The sequence below is a fragment of the Podarcis cretensis genome, assembly GCF_951804945.1.
Source record: "Podarcis cretensis genome assembly, chromosome: 16".
In the NCBI taxonomy this organism is placed as follows: Eukaryota; Metazoa; Chordata; class Lepidosauria; order Squamata; family Lacertidae; genus Podarcis; species Podarcis cretensis.
The window spans coordinates 40,619,789-40,642,392 of NC_137186.1; the positions used below are offsets into that span (position 1 = coordinate 40,619,789).

The 22,604-nt window shown below is 41.9% G+C and overlaps 1 protein-coding gene across 1 annotated transcript in view; it reads left to right on the forward strand.

Moving 5' to 3' along the window:
* Positions 1 to 10,401: 10,401 nt before the first annotated feature.
* VPS37B (VPS37B subunit of ESCRT-I) overlaps positions 10,402 to 22,604 on the forward strand; it is a 30,728-nt gene continuing 18,525 nt past the window's right edge. Inside the window, exon 1 of the mRNA XM_079957370.1 lies at positions 10,402 to 10,606. Coding sequence (XP_079813496.1) covers positions 10,502 to 10,606 — 105 coding nt within the window. The 5' untranslated portion in view covers positions 10,402 to 10,501. The remainder of the gene's footprint in view (positions 10,607 to 22,604) is intronic.

Genomic DNA, 22,604 nt, shown 5'->3' on the forward strand with positions numbered 1-22,604 from the left:
AACTGTGCTTAAAGAGTCAGGTGGCGGGGTGGGAAATTACCAAAATAACTAGACTATGAATTGAGGATTGAGCAATTTTAAAAATCTTTCTCTTTCAAGTCTCTCCAGTTGCACTCAGTTGCAAAATAAGCTCAAGCACTTTAGCGCATTTTAATTCCTTTCTGATATTTTGATGCTGCTGTGTTTTTGGCAGATTTTTTTTTTTTTTTTTGCTGTTGGCAAATTATAAATAGTGATGTTTTACAAACACTTTACAAAATAAATAAAGACTACCTCTGACACTCAGCTTATTGAGACTCTTGAAGGATTATTGCTGTTTTCTGTGTTTTATTGGCATGGCTACCTCCACATGGGCAAGAGATTCGGCATTTGCCAAGCACACAAGACCAGCTATTCTCATTTTGCATGGAGCACTCACAAAGCTCAGTGAAACAGTGGGATAGAATTCCTGCACATTCCGCCTCCTCGGGAAAAGGGAATCCCACGGAGGGCCAGGTGCTTGAGAGAACCCCTCTTCTCAATATATTAGAGCCAGTGTTCAGTGGCACACTTAGGTTATGCTAATCTTGGAATTAATCGTCTTATGGCAGCCCTCTTTTTTCAATAGCAATGTGTATTTTACTTCAGAATGTGGTAAGCCTGCTATGCTACACCTGAGAGCCCTCCTCACTTTGCTTGGTGAAGTCCTGGCCCTCTTCCTCCAAAGTCCTGCGGTCTACCAGTGGTGGCACTTCTCACTCATGCTTTTCCAGTGACTCACATAACAAAAGGGGACATTGTTCTTGATGGTGAACAGTTCACCATGTGTTTGGCTGCTTGGTGTGCATTTGCTAGTCAGAAGCCAGTGTCACTGTTTTGAAACAACTGAAAACGTGAGGTCTACTGCTGATAATCACATAATTATTGACAGGCTGTAAATGCTGCCCAACGTATTGCTGTTGGTTCACCCTTTACTAATGAGGTTGAAGCCTTCTGCATTTCATAGCAAACCAGGGGTGGGGAACCTTTTTCAATACAATCAATCAATCAGTCTCAAACCTTTATTGGCATATAGACAAAATTCTGAAAGGTTCGATACAATAAAATCACTCAGCAAAATCTGCATCTAACAATTAAAATACAGTTTTTCTGTAATAGAGAGTCTGGCACATGGGGACCAAAATATAGCTGGAGGAATCAAGACTAATTTGCCCTAATGGACTACCCTCCACTGCACTCTACCTTGCATTCAAGGCAAGCATGGTATAATCAGAGTTCAAGGACACACTCAAGCCAGGCAAAAACACATGAAGGTTAAAAGTAGGACCAGGGGGTGTGGCCTAGGTAAATGGTGAGGCTTTGTGTCTCTGTATGTGCAGTTAGGCAGTCTCTCCCATATAGTGGTGAATTTGTATCCTGCCTCACTTGCCAAAAGAAAGATATAAGCCAGGAGGAAGTGGTTCACAATGAGGTGCTCAAGCACATCTGACACAGCCAAGTATATTGAGCAGGGAGTCTTCCAGGAATCTCCACCTGCTCCTTCCTGACCAGATACACCAATGGGATCCAGCTCAGGTTGGCTGGACCTTATAACAATCATGAATCCAGCGTGCCCAGAGCAGCAAAAATATCCATCCTAGGTTTAACATCATGTCATTAAAAGGACATGTCATTAAAAAGAAGAAGCATAGGCAGGAAAACAGCTTGCTCTGCAGTTGAAAACCCCTTGATGGCTCTTCTAGGGAGGTATGCATGTAGTTCCAGTTCCAGTAGTGAACTTGGAAAGTCACTCCACTGGGCTCAGGGTTGGGGCTGGGGCTGAGGTGGAAAGCAGAGTCTTAACATCCCCCTTGATCCTTCCAATGCAGTCATGGGGGGGGGGTGCCAAAAACCCACAGAGACCTTTTAATGCCTGCTTTGGTCTTTGATGGAAGACTTTGCCGAGAAATGAGGCGCAAGGTGCTAGGTTATGTCATGACTCCATTCTGGAGAAAGCATCGGTCAACAACCAAGTTTGCTGCTTATCTCCTTTGATTTTGGACAATAGGGCTAAAGTGAAAAGGTCCCTCTGTCGACTTGACCACGACAAAAGCTGCTGGAGACGATTGGACTGTTAATTGCAGGTTTATTGCTGATAAGGCGGGACAGTGAAAGAGGGGGAGAGTACATGGTTACTACATATCATTAATTAGATGTTAATTTGTTACCAATTTTGAAAAGCAATAAAAATTCATGGGGAGGTATGCAAGTAGCTGCAAAAGTGACTATACATCCAGACACTCTACTTCTGACCTGAATATTATTTTTATCACACTTGTATATAAGTGGGTGGCGCTGTGGGTAAAACCTCAGTGCCTAGGACTTGTCGATCGCATGGTCAGCAGTTCGAATCCCCGCGGCGGGGTGAGCTCCCGTCGTTCGGTCCCAGCTCCTGCCCACCTAGCAGTTCGAAAGCACCCTTAAGTGCAAGTAGATAAATAGGTACCGCTTTATACCGGGAAGGTAAACGGCGTTTCCGTGTGCTGCACTGGTGCTGGCTCGCCAGAGCAGCTTCGTCACACTGACCACGTGACCCGGAAGTGTCTTCGGACAGCGCTGGCTCCCGGCCTCTTAAGTGAGATGAGCGCACAACCCTAGAGTCGGACATGACTGGCCCGTACGGGCGGGGGTACCTTTACCTTTATATAAGCTTTATGCTCCTGTCACTTTGTGACAAATTTCAGGCTGTGTTCTGAAAATATGCTTCAGCAAACATCTTGACTGCCAGTTGGCAAGGATCCTTATCAGAGGTGATGTAGGCCACAGGCACCCTAATGAGGGACAAGAATAATATGATCCCCAGGGCTAGTCCCTAATGCCTCTTATTGGTTTGGTTTTTATATAGATTTTTATTGGTATCAGATGGGCAAAGCTCTACCTATTCCTAATGGGATTAATTTAAAATGTGTTTTCTGTACCCTGTTCAGAAGAGTTGAGTGTCTTATTCTGGGGTGTCCAAAGCAAATAGACTGTGGGCTCTAATCAGCCAAGTTTTACTCAGTATAGACCACCCTCCACTGCATCACATCAGACACTCTTGTCCCTCTATTCATGCTTAAAACCTACTATCCACTATTTTTTTAAACAACATGTGAGCACCTAGAATAATAGAATCATAGAATCATAGAGTTGGAAGAGACCACAAGGGCCATCGAGTCCAACCCCCTGCCAAGCAGGAAACACCATCAGAGCACTCCTGACATATGGTTGTCAAGCCTCTGCTTAAAGACCTCCAAAGAAGGAGACTCCACCACACTCCTTGGCAGCAAATTCCACTGTCAAACAGCTCTTACTGTCAGGAAGTTCTTCCTAATGTTTAGGTGGAATTTTCTTTCTTGTAGTTTGGAGCCATTGCTCCGTGTCCGCTTCTCTGGAGCAGCAGAAAACAACCTTTCTCCCTCCTCTATGTGACATCCTTTTATATATTTGAACATGGCTATCATATCACCCCTTAACCTCCTCTTCTCCAGGCTAAACATGCCCAGCTCCCTTAGCCGTTCCTCATAAGGCATTGTTTCCAGGCCTTTGACCATTTTGGTTGCCCTCCACCTTGTCATTCACAGTTCCAGTTTGCCTTCTGTAAGAAAATAAAACTTACAGAACAGCTGAGGCTTGTAGGGCAGTGTCTTGATGACATCATAGACACTTTTCATTCTGCGATATCCACACTTGCATAATGTATTAATTTTTTTCAGAGTTTGACTTTATTGTAGGAGAGAGTGAGTTGATTCTGTCCTGAAATTGAGTGATGGTGCTCCAGAGTTGTATTAACACTCTACAAAATGTTTCATCTGTCTTCACATAAAGCTTTATTTGTGCACCTTTTTCCATAGACATTCCTGATTTAGGTTATGCACATCTTGAGTTATGAGGGATGTTCTGTTTTTGTAGCACCACGAAGAAACAAATCATGTTTGTACAGTAGCATTCTTTTGCAAAGCAGAAAGTAAATGTGCTCTAGGGCAACTTGAGCAGGCTGTGTGGATTTAGCAACCCGCCTCAGGAGAGGGTTAAAAAGTTCCAAAGATTAGACTTGCAAATTAAATTCCCTCTGAAATTTCCAGTACAAACTGACTGTTGTGAAAGTGACTCATAGATTGCAGATATACCCAACAAGTATGCTGTAGTCAACCTTGAAAGGATACCAGGTCAAGGGTGTGGGTGAGCATGCAGAGAGCACATTTACAAATAAATCAGGTCACATCACAGTTAAATACAAGTTGGCTGGATGCCAATTCTTCCTAATGAACAAATGGCCTGTAATTATAATGGGTGGGGTATGTACTGCAAGGGTGCTGTGTTTGCATATGCATATACACGCAATGCACTTATTGTAAGTGCAGATACATATCAGCTTACGGATTCAACAGATAATGCCATAGGAATCCAAACTGCAAAAGGGAGAAAGAAACAACTCAATTTGATTAAACAACAAATCAGTCACAAGTTCCAGCTACATTTACCACCTTCAGTAAAGGAGGGTGATCAGTCCCTCTGATCTTCAGGTGGAAGAGAGACCTTCAGTGGAAGGCTCTACTGATGAAACAGAAAGGCTGTCCTGAAGTTGACCAATCAGGCAATCTTTGCTGTAGGCCTTAGGACCACCTTCTCTTAATGAACACAAACAGAACTAATAGTTCTTGCTTAGAAGTGTCCTGCTAGCTATGCCTCTTGTGCCATTTTCAGCAAACCCAGCAATCACTGTACATGTGGTCCTGTAGTACTGAAGCCACATTGACCTAGTTTGCAGGCCACAGTATGTCACAGTAAATAGTTTACCATGAATGCACCCATTAGGGTTCTTCCACTTCTCCTCATTGATGCAGGAAAAAACCATAATGCCTGGCTTTAAATTACTTCCAAACCAGAGGTCATGGTTTGTTTCATTTCAAAACAAACCGCAATCTGTTCTTGGCTTACTGACTGTGGTTTACTGGAATGAAACAAACTATGATCCCTGGTTTTGGATGTAATGTGAAATCGGGGGATGTGATTTTGTTTCCTCACCAAAAGCAGGGAGAATGAAAGAGGTGAGATGGCTGTAAATAATTCACTTTGATTTACTGTGATGTGCAAGTGGGGCTGCTCTGCACTTTAAGAGCTTTTGCTAAGCATTATGCGCAGTCAGACCCCATTTTCATGTTGTGTACATGCAGAGAGACTGGTGCCCAAACTAGGCATACAAAGCAAGGGTTTGGAGAGGACTACTAAAGCAATGGAGGTGTGGGGAGCTAAACATTTATTATCCCCATGCTCCTTTTCCACCCAAACCAATTTAAACCAGTTTTCTCTCAATAGGACTCAATAACCAGGGGGGGGGGGGGAACCACACCATTAAAAAAATCAGCTACAAGAAAGCGGTATCAGAGGAAGACTTGGTAAAAGAAGGGTTCCATTTTGGAGAAGGGCTGTAGCTCAGAGGGAGAGCACCTGACGTGCATGCAGAAGGTCTCTGGTTTAATCCCAAGCATCTCCAAGTACAGCTAGGATATGCTCCCTGTTTGAAACCCTGGAGAGCTGCTGCCGGACAGTGTGGGAAATACTGAGCTAGATGGACCGATGGTCTCATTCTGTATAAGGCAACTTCCTATGTTCCTTCCTTGTAGTTCTGTTGTGCTTTAAAGTTTATCCTCTCTAGAAACTAAATGGTTTCCAGCTGTAATGTTTAAGAGATATGGAAAATAAGGTTTTGAAATAAGTAAAAGAACTAAAGGTGAGGATTTGCTGAACAAACAATTTGAATTGGAATATAAGAAAGGGAGGTGTGAGGAGGTCGGGAAAATAAGTTAAAAGAAAATAAGTGAACGGAAACTTTACATGTTTTTAAATTGTTTTTATTTCTGTATTTCTGTATTTTTGTTGTCTCTTTTCTTTTTGTTTTATCTTTGAAAACTTAATAAATATTTCATTAAAAAAAATAAATTTTATCCTCTCACCTGTGCCCCAAATTGTAACCAGTTTTTTGTGTCTCATAAATCTTAATGGGGGAGAACTACTTGGAATCAAATCATATTTGCATGGATGCATCCTGGATTCTGTTTCTTGGTTACACTGAAGTGTTATATAACATTTGGAAGTAGTTTCTATATTGGTATTAAGAACTTAGCATTTTTTTTGTCTGCTTCTATGCATAGATTTTTTTTATTGAATAGTAACTCTCTTGTTTACCTTGTGATGGTTTTTCCTGAGTCTCTAAATGCACCCCCCCTCCATGTTTTTTATGTGAGCCAAGCATATTTAGTTATACAACTTAGTTATACAACCAGGAAACCCTGGCTAAAATTGATCAGCTGTTCAATTGTTGACATGTCTACAAGTGAATGCACTCATAATCCTGTCCACACACAAATTATTCCCAGACAAACAAGAAACCACACCTTGCTTAAATAACACACATTTTCCACTCAAAGCCTTGTCCTTTAAGTTGTTTTGCAAACTGCTAAAATGAGAAATATATATGATACAGTTATGTTTCCTAAAATAATAAATTTGAAGACAAATATGCTCTTAGAAAGTCCATGTGTTTGCTGCACCATGTACAATTTTACAGGCGCTATTCCCTCCTGTGTGAAGAGGAAATGCCCCTTCCAAGATGGCAACTGCCACCTGCAGATTTCATTAGTAGCCTCCCCCTTTAAAGTAAAGGTACCCCTGCCCGTACGGGCCAGCCGTGACCGACTCTGGGGTTGCGTGCTCATCTCGCTTAAGAGGCCGGGAGCCAGCGCTGTTCGAAGACACTTCCGGGTCACGTGGCCAGAGTGACGAAGCTGCTCTGGCGAGCCAGCACCAGTGCAGCACATGGAAACGACGTTTACCTTCCCGCTATAAAGCGGTACCTATTTATCTACTTGCACTTAGGGGTGGTTTCGAACTGCTAGGTGGGCAGGAGCTGGGACCGAACGACGGGAGCTCACCCCGCCGCGGGGATTCGAACCGCCGACCATACGATCGGCAAGTCCTAGGCACTGAGGTTTTACCCACAGCGCCACCCGCGTCCCACAAGCCTCCCCCTTACTGATGCTGAATTTAAATTAACAAAATTAATGTGATGCCTTTTTAGTTCATTAAAAAGATTTAAAAACCAATTCATATGATAGATGGAAGTTTGCAGCCCTAAATTAGAATATAGCTGATCCAATAGTCACTGGCCCCAATCCAACTAAAGCTAGCTGTGACTACATCCTGTTGACTTTACCATGAAATTTACCGCTCCTGCTTTGCTCCTTTCTGCTAATGAGCAGGAGCAAAAATCTGCAACCTTTGGCTTAGTGTAGCATCCAAAGCAGGAACTGTGATTTATTTTGTTCAAACAAGCCACAATTGGCAGGCTGGGAACAAACCTTGGCTTTGGATCGTAAAAGAAGAACAAATCTTGCCCTAAGACTTGAATACATTGTATGGAATTATGTACAGAGGGCAAGGTTCAAGGCTGGCTTTACCACTAGGCAGGCAGGGTGAGCAAGCGGCTGGGCAAGGGGCGGGAAGGAGTGTTGGGGTATTGGAGAAAAGGTCCCTGTGTTCTCCACAGCTTGCCCTGAAGTCCCTAAACTAGCCTGCTGCCTGCTCAGGAGCGCTGGAGGATGCTGTTCCACCTCCAGTGCTGAAGTAAAATTAGATTGTGTACACACTATACATTTAAAGCACATTTGAAGCACATTCCCCCCCTCAAAGAACTCTACCACAATAAAAGAAAGTCCACTATTATATTTTATTATAAAGAGAGGCACTTAAATTCTTCCCATTGAGTTCCTTTGGTGTGATTAAAAGTAGTTTTAATTTGGCTGCATTTCCATTCCTTTTTTAACTAGAACTGGCACATGCAAGGGTGCTAAGTGATGCTCATGCTGTCATAGCAACAATGCGCTTTTAAAAAACCATAATAAAGTCTGTGTGGTAGCAGCAGCTGCGAAGATGTAATGCCAGTCACTCATCAGCCCACACAAAGAAGGCAGGGGGAGAGAGAAAAGCTTTTGATGGAGTTTGCCACAGGAAGTTCAGTTTATGTCATTGAACAGGTGGTTTCCCAGTTATGTAACTAAAATTAATGGCATATATCCAGATTGTACCCCAGCCCGCATTGATCATACGTAACAAAAAGGAAAAGAAGGGAGGCAAATTCTGATTGGTTGCAAATAGTTCTTATAAAAATGGGAGACACAACAAGTCCTCTTTTTAGAGCTAGTCCCTTCTGAATCGGGTCCTCTAAAATTATACTTTCTACAATAATCTCATAATCTCAAACTAAAGAAAATGTGTTTCCTCCCATTTCATGTTTTGTGTTATGCATATGTAAAACTGTGCATGTTTAATCAATTAAAACTCATATAATTAATCAATAAAGATTTGCTGTCATTAGACACATGCCGTACTTCAGGGGCCTAAATTAGATCACGTCCACACTATACGTTTGAAGGCACTCTTTATACCACTTCAACAATCATGTATTTCCCCAAAGACTCCTGGGGAAATTGTAGCTCTGTGATGGGTCTCCTAACAGCTCTCAGCACCCTCTTTGGGGGAAGCCATGACTGTTAAGAGTGCTATGAGTGCTTTTAAATGTGGCTGTGGCCTTAATCACTTTGAGAAGTTCTCAAAAGCAGACTGGCACCTGGACTGCCTTGTACATTCAGGTGTCCCTGATCTACGTGCCTCTTTCTGTTGGTGTGCGGGCAGGTAGGGCCTTTTCTGTGGCTGCACCAAGGTTGTAGAAAATTTGCCTTCCAGATAACAACATCTATCTTTTCAAGGCGGAGACCCGCAAAAAATCACAGGCGGGAGAAGCCTGTGAGTGTGGGATTCGGCAGGCACCTTTTGTGCCTCCCCTACTCTTGGGGAAACCCGGTTTCGGGGGTCTGGAGCGACGTGGGGTGAGCAGCGCGGTTATATGGGCTTTAGTAGAAATGTTATAAGGATTTAAGTATAAATAGATTAATAGAGTATTAAAGATGAATGATAGAAAAATGTTGGAATGAAGTTATACGGCTTTAGCAGAAATGTTATAAGGAATTAAGTATAAACAGATTAATAGAGTATTAAAGGAAAAATAAGGTTAGAATGTGCTAAGATAATTACAGGATAGAAAACAGAGGAAGATGGAAAGGAATTGCTGAAACAATTAACAGAAGTGGAATACAGAAGGGAGGTGTGAGGAGGTCGTGGAAATAAGATATTGAAATTATTTGATGTGCTTTAAATTGTTTTTGTTTTGTGTTGTTAGTTTAATGTGTTAGTGTTATGTAGTGTTTGTGTATTGTTATTGTATTGTTCTTGTTTTTTGTAGTGTTTAAATTGTTGGAAAAGTAATAAATATTTTTTTTTAAAAAAAATCTATCTTTTCATATCAGTATCTCTGACAATTTTAAATGGCATGCTGTTATTAGCATTGATTTCACTTTTATCAAAAACAAACCAAAGCAGCTTACAGGCAAAAAAGGTGGCGGCGGCAGCCGAGAATGCCAGATTAAAAAGAAAAGCAAACCCCTAAAATGCTGATGCCCCAACGCCCAGTTTAAAACAGCAACGAAAGATCAGCACAAGGTGGGAATTTAAGCAGCTGATCAGCAAGAAGTTGAGAGGAATAGCTGAACCAGCTGATCAGAAAGGTGTTGAAAAGCCACTGAAAGAGAAATTTTCAAGTTGTATGAAAAACAGAAATACTACACAGCTAATGAGAAAAACAAATTTTATTTCTGATGGCATTCTGTATTTTTACACTTTTCCTGCGGGTTTGATGTCTTTATTGTTGAGAGTACTGTATTTATATATTTTTTACCAACTTTTCCTCAGCCACAAATGCAGATTGACTTCATTTTGTACAATATACAGTATACACACAGTCATATTCCCTACATATGATAAACTAACAAGAACGATTCTTTGGGGAAACTTTCATTTTTAAAATTTCAATAACGTTGCGTTTTTAATTTGTTTATTTTTCAATCTGTTTCTCACTTTCGTTAGTCACCTGAAGCATCTTCAGGTGGAAAAGAGGTAACTAAATATACAGAGCGAGAGAGGGGGGAGGGAATATGCATAAACATAACATAATAATAAAAAATAGAAACACTCATAAATTTAAATACTGAATTGCAAACAAAGTTAAAAGAAAAGCGGCGCGGAAAGTTCTCTTCAGAGTGAGCGCGCGCGCGCTTTTCCCGCCTCTTTTCTCTTTCCCCTCCCCCCCGTCACGTGCCGCAACTCGGGCGACCGAGGCGGGGGGGGGGAGGAAGGGAGAAGGGAGTGACAGGTGACGTCACACTCCTCCCCCTCCCTCTGGCGTCGAGAGGAACCCGGAGGGAGGAGAGGAGACGAAGGAAGAGCGGCCGCAGCACTTCCGGTGGAGCGCCAGGCGGCGGCGGCGGGAGGGGCGGGAACAGCCTCCGCCGCAGGAGTGAGTCGGGCGGGCGGGCGAGCGAGCGGAGATTTGGCTGAGGGAGGCGAGCGGAGGCTTCCTCGCCTTGCTCTGCCCTCCTTCTCTCCCGCCATGGCGGTGGACGTGAGGCGGCTGGAGGGCCTGAGCCTCCACCAGCTGAACGAGCTGCTGGACGACGAGGAGCAGCTCCAGAGCCTGGCCAGAGAGATGGAGGAGGTAGGCGGGGGGGGGGGGGCGCCCGCCTTGTCACGTTGCCTTAGAAACCGGCGGGTTGGGGGTGTCTGTCTCCCTCCCCTCGCCAGCAGATTAATTTAATTTAATTTAAAATTTACTCCCCCCCCCTTCAGCACCGGCGTTAAAATCTTGTGTGTTTACTTTAAGGGTGCGGTTGGTTTTCATTTCTGCTGGATCCCTGTAACGTCAGGCTTTAAGGTTTTACTCTGAATAAGTTTTTTTTGTTTGTTTTAATAATATAACACACACACACAACTTAGTGCAAAGTCGTCCAGAAAACTTTGTGAAAACGGGGCGGCGTGTAAATTCTGTAAGCAAATAAAATAAGTTTGCAGTATTGACGCGGAATGCTTAGTATATTAGCCACGAGTATCTTGGCACTTAATATTTAGTGGTGGCAGTTGCTGCTGTTTACCATCCTTGGGATGTAAAGGTGCCACGGTAGTTGCTTCTCTGCTCAGAAGCCACATAGGAAGTTCATTAAACAAAACCATACCTAGCAATCCTTGATGGTCTTCTGGGCTTTAGGCGTTTTTAGTTTGCTTTTGTTAACAGGAGGGGGAAGAAGGTATGTTTAATGTCGAGAAAGCACAAACCTGTTTACAAAGCGAACAACGGAGCCCAAATGCTGTTTAATACGCTTGCAGTTTGATCATGTATGTGGTTACTTGGAAGTAGGGCTATGGGATTGACTCCCAAGGAAGGATCCACAGGGTTGCCTCTATGCTAGGCTCAGGTCACTCCAACAACATAATCCAACAATAAATATATTGAGTTGCTCAGTGTTCTGTTCGTATTGACGCTGGTTGAGTCACATCAAGTTAAGTGGGGCTTACTTCCCTGTGTGTAGTGTTCATACTAGTTTAGACCAATGAAAAATTGATGGTGAAAGAAGGAAGATTATGCATGTATGGCATCTGCAGTCCCCTGCTCTTCATGTTGGTGGTGAAGGGACCTTAGTCTTAATTGCCCCCATTTCATAGATTCATAGCATTGTATGAAATCCCTTGCAATGTAGGAATCTTTTGCTCAACGTGGGGCTTGAACCCATGACTCTGAGATTGAGTCTTATGTTCCACAACTGAACTTTTTTGTCTTTGTTGGCTGGGAAATCAGTGCTTAGGTGTTCTTTTTCCTGTCCAGCCCCATTGTGTTGTATGGTTTTAGGGATTGAGGTTAGGGGTAGATTGGGTAGAGACATAGACAGATTAGGGCACCCTTATCCATTTTAGATCTGCCTTTTTTTCTCCCAAACTATTTGCTGTCTTGCCATTGGGATGTGCGGGTGGTCATGAAACTTAGCTAGCCTTCCTCATTGTCCTTCTCCAACCTTTAATGCTGAATTAATACTCCTCCTTTCCTGTTATTGAAATGTTTGGGACTGTGTGTTAAGATCTGGGTAATTTTTCTTTTAGGGGTCTCTTCAACTGTGTGTTGATCTTTTCTCCCACCCCATTGAGAGATACAGTACTGCAAACTGTAAGGGGCAGGTGTGTCCCTGTTTAGTGAATTCCATTTTCAGAATGACCCTTCCGCTTTAAGTATGACTAATCTCCTCACATGAGTTGGATCAGGCCTTGCAGCTGTCTTTCTAGCGCAAGATTAGAATCTGTTTGGTGGGTGAGAGGTGTCTGTCTATGAGTGATTAGGGAGCAGAGAAGAGAGTGGTTTAGAATTATGTGGTGTTGTGGAGGTAGGTGAGAGAGAAGCTGAGACTTTGCAGCTGCCTAGGCAACTGCCTTCTGATACACGGAAATAAAATAGGAATTAAAACATACATGGAAGCCTGCCCTCCTCCACTGCCTGACTCTGCCTTTAAACTCCTCATTTAGCTAATGAATTGACAAAGAAGTGTTCTCTCCTTCCTTCCCCTTTGTGGGTCTGACATACCCTCATAGAAAACTTTATAATGAGAGCTACCCCATCTGTGTTTTCTTGTCCTGTAGAACCTGATTGGTTCTGAAAAAATGAAAGCACCCATTATGGCCTTCTGGAGTTGTAATGTATTTGAGATAAAGGGCACTATCTTAAAAGGAAGGACATACGGTAATTTTACCCCCATGGGGGTAGCTTGAATTCATTGTTAATTTCAGTTCACTTCAGTGACAGATAATAGTTCTCTTTTCTCTGCCCCCTCTTCTCCAGGAAGATGAGAGAAAGGTAGGGAGAAGGTAAGATTCACAAGCCCCCTCCTTTTGACTCTTTCACTTCTGGCTAAATCATACCACTCCACTCCAGTAATAATTGTAACTAAGGGGAATATCATGAGCCCTCTTTGCTTCTCTATGAATTGAGTGCTGGACCCTCCCCATTTTGTCTAGGAACAAAAGCAGTTCTTCATTGCTTTTTGAGTTGACTACATAATCAGCATCCTGGACTTCCAAACACAAGGAAATGCATTGAAACATTTTCAGTTTAAGTTAATCTAGCTATTTGTCCTTTGTAAAAGCAAACTCCCTTGGAGATTAGAAAAACAGTTTATCTCTTTTCTCTTCTATTTAATTTAGCAAATATAAGCTTTGCTAATTAACCAGATCCACACCTTTCAGACACAAGTCTTCTCACTTTCTTTCCATTTGTTTTGCAGTTTTGAGGCTCATAAATGTAGTGTCAACTTTTTCCTCCCTCCCACCCACTCCTCACTTAATTTGGTTTCTGGGATCTGGGTAATGTAGTCATTTGTCAAATAAAGGGCTTTTGAATCCTCAGAAATCTTTGCTGCTTCTCTCTGTGCTCTTTTGTTGTCTGGAATTTATAAATGGAGGGAGGATCTCTAGTTTCCAGTCACTCCTTGGTAACTGCTAGTACAGAACCCAAAAGCCAGCCTATGGGGGGGGAGAGAGAGTGGGGAGGCCACAGGTCTGAAAAGTCATTGTGCTAAGCTATAGAAATGCTCACTGTAACTAAGATTGTATCCAGCTTTTTGATAATACTCCTCTTGTTTTCAAGGCTATAAGGGAACTTGCAGTTGAATGAAACTAAGATCTGTTTGTAGTTCTCAGTTAAGGCAAACATGAAAAAAGCAAAGTGCCCAAGTGTTGAGAGGGTCTGCATAAGTTATATATAAATTTATTTATCTGCTACCTCTTTAGGAATAGCCAATACAAGGAGGCTTACATTTCACAAAGTCAGTAAAATATAAATAAAACAGCCATGTATATTTCAGGAATGAAGAACCCCCTATACATTTTGAAGTTTAGATCTCTGCAGAGACTGAACTGGGTGAAGCAAACCTAGTTTTCAGAGGGCTGTGCTTTTGTACTGTAGTTTGATTACTCTACAATATTTTTGCATGACTGTTTTTGCATTGGTGGCGGAAGAAAATGATGCTTACAAAGTGTGGCAGAGGTGTAAGGTCCACCTGCAAATCAAGGCATCACTTCCTGCTCTGCAGATGCAGAGGCTCCTGGGGTTAATATTTATCAAAATGAGAACCATACAGCCCCAACATAAATGAAGGGTTGTGAAGAAAGTTGATTGTCAAATCAGACCTAGATATGAATCTTGCACGAACTCTTCATTGCCTATTACTTTTATTTTATGCAAGTCTGAAATAAAAGTGTCTTAATTGCAAACTTGCTCTTCCTTTTGCATGTTGTGTCTATTCCTCATAGAATAGATGTAAATTATCCTTCCGCTGCATGAGCTGTCCTGTTTAGTGAATCTGCTTGGGCTGATCCTCTGTGTGTATACATACATGTAACTTGATGTTTCTATGTGTTCTGGTCAAAAGAACCTTCCAAAATACTATCTGTGTAGGTCCAGCACAAGTGTGATGTTCCCTAACCATGCTTAAGCGATCAGGCATGTTCTGCAAGTTCCCACCTCCCTTCCCTGCTGATTTATCCACTGTCCTTTTCTGCTTTCCACCGTGTGAAGGCATATATCTGCCACAATGGTTTATTGATGCTTGTTTTTAATTTATTTTTGTTTGTCACTTTTTATGATTTTAGTGGTTTTGTTTTTATATTGTTGTAAACAGCTGATACATTTTAATGAAAGAGAGGTATATAAATGTTTTTATAAATAAATAAAAACAAATAGTAATAGAAATGGGAGTGAAATGCCTTAAATAGCAAGAAGTGAAAAATCATAAGGAATGCAAGCACTCAGGTGCTTCTTGTCTTGTATCCTCTGACATCTTGAAAAGATAATTTATTTTGGTGGGAAGCAGGTAGTAGCTTTAGACAGTGTGGGCTAAGGGTTATTCAATAACTTGTTTATTTTCAAAGGCCAGCTTAATATAAAGTCCTTTTCAGCTTGACTGTGTTCACTTAGAAGTGAGCCCTACTGAGTTCAAGTAGGACTCTCTCTCAAAGTAAATGTGCCTTAGATTAAGTGAGAAGTCATGTATGTTGCCTGATGCTCTTGCTTTGTATTGTAAGCTGGTAATAGTATTCTTCTATATACTAGCATACTAATGGTAAGCTGGTATTCCTCTATATACAGCAAAAGCATTCATTCTCTGAGTGTGGCTCTTTGTACAGCCAAAACAGCACCATCCATGCACAGAAAGAAGGGATTGGCAGGCTTTGGGCTACCTCAAGGTTTTCAGAGCCAAAAAAATTATTTAAGGGGGGAACCTTAAAAAGAATATAGTGAGCATGTTAGTGGCTATAGAATGCAGATGCCTGTCAGAGGGAGGAGGAAAACTAGAGGGCATTGTTGAAAAGATGAACCTCCCAAAAGGCATGGCTCACTGGAGTCCTGAGTAGAGGTACTCTACAGTGCAGCCTTTTCTTGCAAATTTCACTGGCTCTTAACCAGTGAAAGTCATTGTATGAATACCATTCACTCAGTGTCGAAGATTGGGCAGGAAAAATATTTGATTAGTTTGCCTAGGAACCAACTTGAAATGTTACGAATGTCAACCTTGCCTAGGTAGAGTAAATATAGATATTCTGAATTCCTAGATACAGTACTAGCATTAGATTTTTAGGGGCATGAAAAGCGAAGCATCTGAGAAATGTCCAGCCTTGGGTAATAGATTAGATGAAGCAAAACTTTAATTTCCAGTCCTTCTAACTTCTGAGGGAAAGCATTTCTGCGACCAAAGATGCTCATGAAAAAGTGATAGTAAATTGTCCTTTCCACCATTGTAATGGGAAATGCCCAGAACTAGTTACCATGGTTATCGTGGAATGTCTTCAGTAATAATTTTGTGTTAAAACAGCTTGTACCTCTTTTGATTTGCTGTTCTAAAGTGTGTGTCCAAAAGGTCTCTTGTGCTATTATATCTTTTGCATAATAGGGCTGTAATGTGGTTGCCTCCTGCTGGGAAAGACTCTTGTCTGGAAGGTCATTGCCTGTCTGGGTAGACACTTTGGAGCAAATGGACCAATTATTTGACTCTGTATAAGGCAGGTTCCTAATTCTGTGTGCTGAATAGACTTGATAGGTTTTCTTACTTTGTTGCTTAGCAAGCATCAGAGATGCCATTTGGAGTGTTTGTGGGGTTGTGTGACTTCTCAGCAAATGAATATGTGCATGAGAAATGAAATCAGTAGGTGTACTTCATGTGCAGTCTCTTTCTCAAGCTATACTAGTGGTTATGGAATTCTGAGTTTTGTGTGGAGGCGTTTGGATGATGCGGCTTTTTGTTGTTGAATTTCCCCCTGTTCTCAGCAGCATCCAAGCTTTCCTCCGTTCCTTTGGTACGGTACTTCCACACTGATCTTGAGCTGTCATTCTTATTACTGTCTTAAGATATTTAGACCTATGCATAGCCCTTGAATCTGGAATGACTAGGTCCCGCCCCCGCCCCCCGCATGAGTACTCTGTGCTTACCAGTAGCTGTATTCTCACTGTATTATTTTAGGTGACTAGTGAAAATATGGAAGCTTAAAAAGGTTTTTACCTGGTGGGTTGTTTTTTACTGGTATATCATTGTCTTAGTTTCATTGGCTGTTTTGGATTTTGTTACGGGAGTTTGACTTTGTGGTCAATATTTGTTCATCATTCTTGCAAGATTTTAATTGTAATTGCTATATATTATTGTATTCTTGACTGAATCCCTGAAAGATTATGGGATGGTAAATTTGGTAGGGCTTTAATGGACAGTCCCTTGTGTACTTGCAGACAGATGTCAAAAGAAGAAGAAACAAGTTAATAGATGCCTGAAGTCCTTGGCTCCATAGTGCTGTTCCTCATCTCAACTACGAATGTGGTCATGTTCTCTTTTGCCGACATTAAATTAGGTTTTAAGGCTACTAATTAAACATGCCTATAACTACAGGCTTTCTCTTCTCTCTTGTGGTCATCAATTAGGAAAAGCCTATGTCTACAAGATATAAACTTATGTCACCCTGGCATAATAATACAGTCTCATTGCACAGTTCTAGTGAGATTATCCAGAATAAGACATTAGGGGCAGTTTGGGGTGATACTGCAAAGGCTTAGTTTTGCACCAACACAAGGCAGTCATAGGGAAAAAAGCAGTAAAACTGGACATATGAAAGCATGCCCTTGGGCATCTTATTGTGGCACAAGCTTTTGTGGTCTTGAATTAAATAAGATACACAGAATATTTGCCAACTGATTTTTAAAATGTGTGCAGACAGGGTAATGTTTTGTGTATGTGCGTAATATTTCTTCATGCATCCGAAGGGGTTGGCATTAGTCTATGAAAAATTAGGAAACAATCTGATGAACTTTGAGGGCACCGCAAGCGTTATGTGTGCACCTGCAAACTAACACAGTAAACTCTCTGAAATGGGAGAGAATTCAGAGGAGGACCTGGGTGAAATGTTTGCTGGGTGGCCAAAATGGAAGCTGCTGGACCTGTAGTAAGCTTGAGCACTGGGAAAAGGGCAGAAAATTTTGAAACCATATCCTGTTAGGGAGGGCGGGGAAAATGTTAATCTTCTGCATCTGATGTAGCAGACTTTAGTCTGTGAAAGCTTATAACTTTCTAGTCTTAAAGGTACCAGAGGATTCTTTGCTGTATATCTAATATCTGCTGTATTTCTTCCCTTGAAAAATAGCTCAGCAAGATTATTTTAAATCACAAAATGTAACTTTTAAAATTGGTCTCAGTGATCAGTTGCATAAGTGTGAAACATTACTGTACCTAGCCTCAGTGAAAAGGCCCAGTTCTCTTCTGTTAGATATACAGTGCAATCCTATGCTTAACCTACTCAGAATCAAGACCCACGTGAGTGTTGGATTGCAGTGATGCAGATATATTTTTGCTTCCTTTGTTTCTACTTTATCCTGGATTTTTCCAGCCATGTGTTCTGAATATTGCTTTGAATTTCAGTATTTTGCTGGGTTTGCCACTAATTTGAAGCTGTGTAATACATGTAAAATTGGTTCCACATCCAAGTTTATGATGCACTTTTTATTCCTCAAGGTGAATAGTTGTGTCTCAGAATCTTGCAAATGGGTTGGACTTTTGACAAACAATAGTCATGGTATTGATTTGATTCCTGCAGTAACATGAACCGACTCCAAATGATTCAAGTTAGGGGACAGGTGGAATTCCTGTGGAAGAATTCCTGCTCCATATTTCTAGGAAGCTTTTTGGACTGACCAAGTGCTGTTCCAAAGGGGCATTTAGATAAAAACATACACCACCTTAAAATAACTTGGTACAATAGAATCTGAGCTGCCCGTCTTACGTAATAGGGCTTCTCCCTCTGCGCTTTGTAAACAGAGGTCACTTCCTTGTTATATAGAGAACAAAAAATGTCTGGGTTAGGGAGGGAAAAGGGATACCAGGATGTGCTCTGTTTGCTGTCAAGGCAAGGGCACTATGGGTCATTGAATAGCAGCATTGCAGAAAATTGTCCTTTGATTCTTCTGCAGTCCTGTTAGATCTCCAACCTTTACTGACCAGAAAACCTTTCAATGCTTTACCCACTAATTTTTAATTTTATTTGTCCCCCCTTCCTGCTATGTCTCTAGGACAGAGGTGAGGACCCCCTTTTCTGTTGAGGGCTGCATTCCCCCTAGGTTGATCTGGATCACATGGAGGCAGCGGGAGGGACCACCCCTTTATCTCTCTAAGGTTGCACTGTGGGGACAGTAGATTCCTCTTCTCAGAGATCTGAAATTATTACTTGCTAGGGGAGTCCCCCCCCCCCCGTTTTCTTCTCCCTGCATGAAATTAAGTAAAAGGCCTCAGGTTCCCCACTCCTCTTGCGTAACCAGATGAAAAGGAATAGTAGTTCTTATGCAGAGTCAAGAAATGGTACCTACTGAAATTCCATCTTCTGCCCAACTCCTGGACGTACAAAAACAGAACATGAAATGTTATTGACCCACCTTAGGTCAGGCATACCAGCTGAAGATAAGTTCACATACTGTGCACATACAGTGGTACCTCGGGTTAAGTACTTAATTCATTCTAGAGGTCCGTACTTAACCTGAAGCACCACTTTAGCTAATGGGGCCTCCTGCTGCTGCTGTGCCGCCAGAGCACGATTTCTTTTCTCATCCTGAAGTAAAGTTCTTAACCTGAAGCACTATTTCTGGGTTAGCAGAGTCTGTAACCTGAAGCGTATGTAACCTGAGGTACCACTGTACTGCACATACAAGCACACATACTGTCTAATAATGAGAAGAAACCCACACTTCCAAAATTCCCACCACCAAAATTCCTAAAACAGGAAGTATTTCCTACTGTTTCTTTTTGTGAAGTTGGAGAAGGGGAGTTCATGCTGCAATCCATTCTCTTCAGTGATAGAGTGCACAATTAGATGTGCACAGGTCGATACCCTGAGGAGCTTATAATATAAAAATTAACATAACAGAAATGATGAGATGGGAGGCAGGGGTAAACAGGAAGAGTACATTATACCATCCATCAATTAAATTCCCAAAGTGATTGATAAATAGAACAAAGCAATAAAAACAAATAGTAAATATATGGTGTCTGTTAACAGGTACCTGTGCTAAGGTTTGGTTGTAGTAGGGCATGGGAACTGGGGATTGAACCAGAGGGTTGATAGAGAAGCTTGTGGGGAAGGGGAAAAGCAAGTGAGAAGTGTCATCACACAAGTGGGAGGCAATTCCAGGCAGTCAGGATCAATAATGATGAAAAGGTGCAACTCTTTAGGGGAATAGGAGACTTTCAGACGGCTGAAGGTGATGGTTCTAGAGGAGTAAAGGTCATGGGCGCAGGGAGGTATCCTCACAGAAGAGGAAAGAGAAGAGGGAGCACACTGAAGGGTAAGGCTGCCTCTTCTGCTTGATCTAGAAACAGATGTGGCAGCAGTGAAGGAAGTATACCCAAAGGTCCATGTACACAAAAACCTCTGATTCGGTTGACTAAAAACATATCCATCAGAGTAGTAGTTAATGTTTTCTGGGATTGTATCCAGCTGCGTTTTTTGTTTTTTACTGTTATGTGGAAGTATGTGAACTAAATGTGCAGTTCTAGTATTGGGGCAGGAGAGAAGGGTCTCTGAAATTAAAAATCAAGATTAACATTAAGCAGCTGCTATCCTGGTAAAAAGTTGAGAGTAGTTGAAAGACTCCTTTGTTACTATTATTTTTAATTCTTATGGAAATGTTGACAGAATTCCTTTCTGTAGCTTCTCCCAAAGCAAGGTTATGATTATAACTTGGTTTGCCAGATTGTGATGAGCAGTTGGGATTAGTCTCATTCAGATATCACATTTCAGAAGGTATTTCTAGTTGTACCCTTAGTATAGTTCCTTGTGGGCCAGCATTGTTTCCCACAACTCAGCTTGGCAAATCCTGCGTATGAATCACTATTTTGTAGTTATCTGATAATTTTGTGGTAGGAAACTTGTTGTTTTTACATACATCAGTTTTTCCCCTTCTCCATTCCCCCTTCAAAACACAAAATAAAGTATATTCTTGCAGGAGAGGGAAAGGTCAGAGCTCCAGATGGCAGCTGCTTGCTAATAGGGTTATTACTTAATCATAACCTACAGCGAAAATACCCAAACTCCTACCCTACTCTAAAATAAGTCTAGGCCTGCTATCTAAGCACTTTTGTTTAAGCCCTCTGAATTAAGATTTTCTGGGAGGGGAGAAGTGAGCCAGTTTTCCTAATCTGTTTAACAAGAGAATCACACAGTTCTGAAGCAAACTGGAGTGCATGCCCATCTGCACCTCTCTATATACGTACACACCCAAATGTGAGAATGGAAATGGCATTAGTGTCAGTACCTCAGCTGGACTTTGCACTCTAAGTGCTTTGCTCCAGTCCACAGTGATACAGGCAGGGCATGAGCAACCACCGCAAAACCCCAACTGGGGTTTTCATGGCCCACGCGCACCTGCAGTTTGAGTCTCTGTTGTGCCTGTGTTAACCTGTCCTGTCCACTTTAGCTTACTGGTCAGCCTTCTTTCTGAACCGGTAGTTCAGTTTAAAAATTGAGCTTGTTGGGTTTTGCACCCCGCACCTTCCTATCTTTGATCCAAAGTACTGTTTATATAATTAGAATCCAGTCTGTTTTGAAATCTGGTCTTGTTCTTATCTCAGGAGTTTGTTCTGTTTTCCTGCCTTGTTGGCAGAATATAAAGAACTATTATTAGTACAAGGCTAGTTTGTTTCTGTTAGACTGACTTGCTTCCATGACAGAAAGGTGTGCTTTTGAAGAATTTTACCTTTCCACCAAATACAGTCAAACCTTGGTTCTTGAACGGCTCCGTTTTAGAACATTTCGGCTCCTGAACGCCAAAAAACCCAGAAGTAAATGTTCCGGTTTTTTAACGTTTTTGGAACCCAAACATCTGACGCAGCTTCCGCTTGAGTACAAGAAGCTCTTGCAACCAGTTGGAAGGCGTGCCTCAGTTGTTGAACGTTTTGGAAGTCGAATGATCTTCCAGAACGGATTACATTCTGACAACTGAGGTTTGATTGTATTCCCTTTCTTTTTGAATTACCCCTTTTCTTGGCGCATGTGACGTGGCCTGTAGTTAGTTTCCAATTTGGCTTGAATCCAGATTGTTGCTTCTGGTGTACTTAATCTTTCCCTCAGCCATGATGTGGATGTTACCAGAGTTCCAGCATAAAATTAATGGGGCCATAAATAAGGAGAATGTTTCCTCTTCTGTCTGGAAAGGTCCAGAGGGAATTTGCTTATGATACCATTTGGAAGTTTGATTTTGAATCCATTGCATTGCTAATATTCCAAGGAGTTTTATCCATTCCTTTAACTTTCACTTCCATTTGCAAAGCAGGTGGTAAGTATTCTTAGCTAATCAGTGTAAATTGAACGATGTCAGCCTCTTTTTAAAAAACTGAATTTGAAAAAGTTCCATTTCAGTCCTTTTTCTTCTTTTTTTTTTTGTCTTCATATTTTTAGTTGAATGTAAAGAAGTCCCCGGCCAACATTTTGTTGTAATTCCTTGAATCTCATTCTTTATAAAAATGGATTTGGCTTCCTTTTATATACCATGTTAGACACTGAAATAGTCAGGTTTCCTTCTGTTACCTCTGAGGATGTGGACAGGCTCCTTGGATGAGTGAAACTGACCACCTGTCTCTTTGATCCTGGCTCATAAAAGTGAGCTGGGAAGGGCTGGGCCATTAATGGGCTCCATGGGGTGGTGAATGTCTCCCTCTGTGAGAGAGTCTTCCCACACCTGCTTAAAGAAGCGGTTATTAAACCGCTTCTTAAAAAAACATCTTTGGGCCCAGTCAATATGGCCAACTATCGCCCAGTCTCCAATCTTCCATTCTTGGACAGGGTGATTGAGCAGGTGGTCACTGAACATCTCCAGGCACACCAGTCGTGATTCAGGCCTCATCATGGGACTGAAACTGCCTTGGTTGCACTGGTTGATGATTTCTGGCAGGCCACACACCTGGGTGAAAGCTGTTTCCTGGTCCTGCTGGATCTCTCAGTGGCCTTTGACCCAATTAATCATGACATCCTTATGGACCATCTAGAGGAATTCGGAGCAGGGGGCACTGCTATTTAGTGGTTCTGCTCCTTCCTCCAGGGTCATGTCCAGAAAGTGGTGTTGGGGGATGAGTGTTCAGATCCCTGGGCTCTCACTT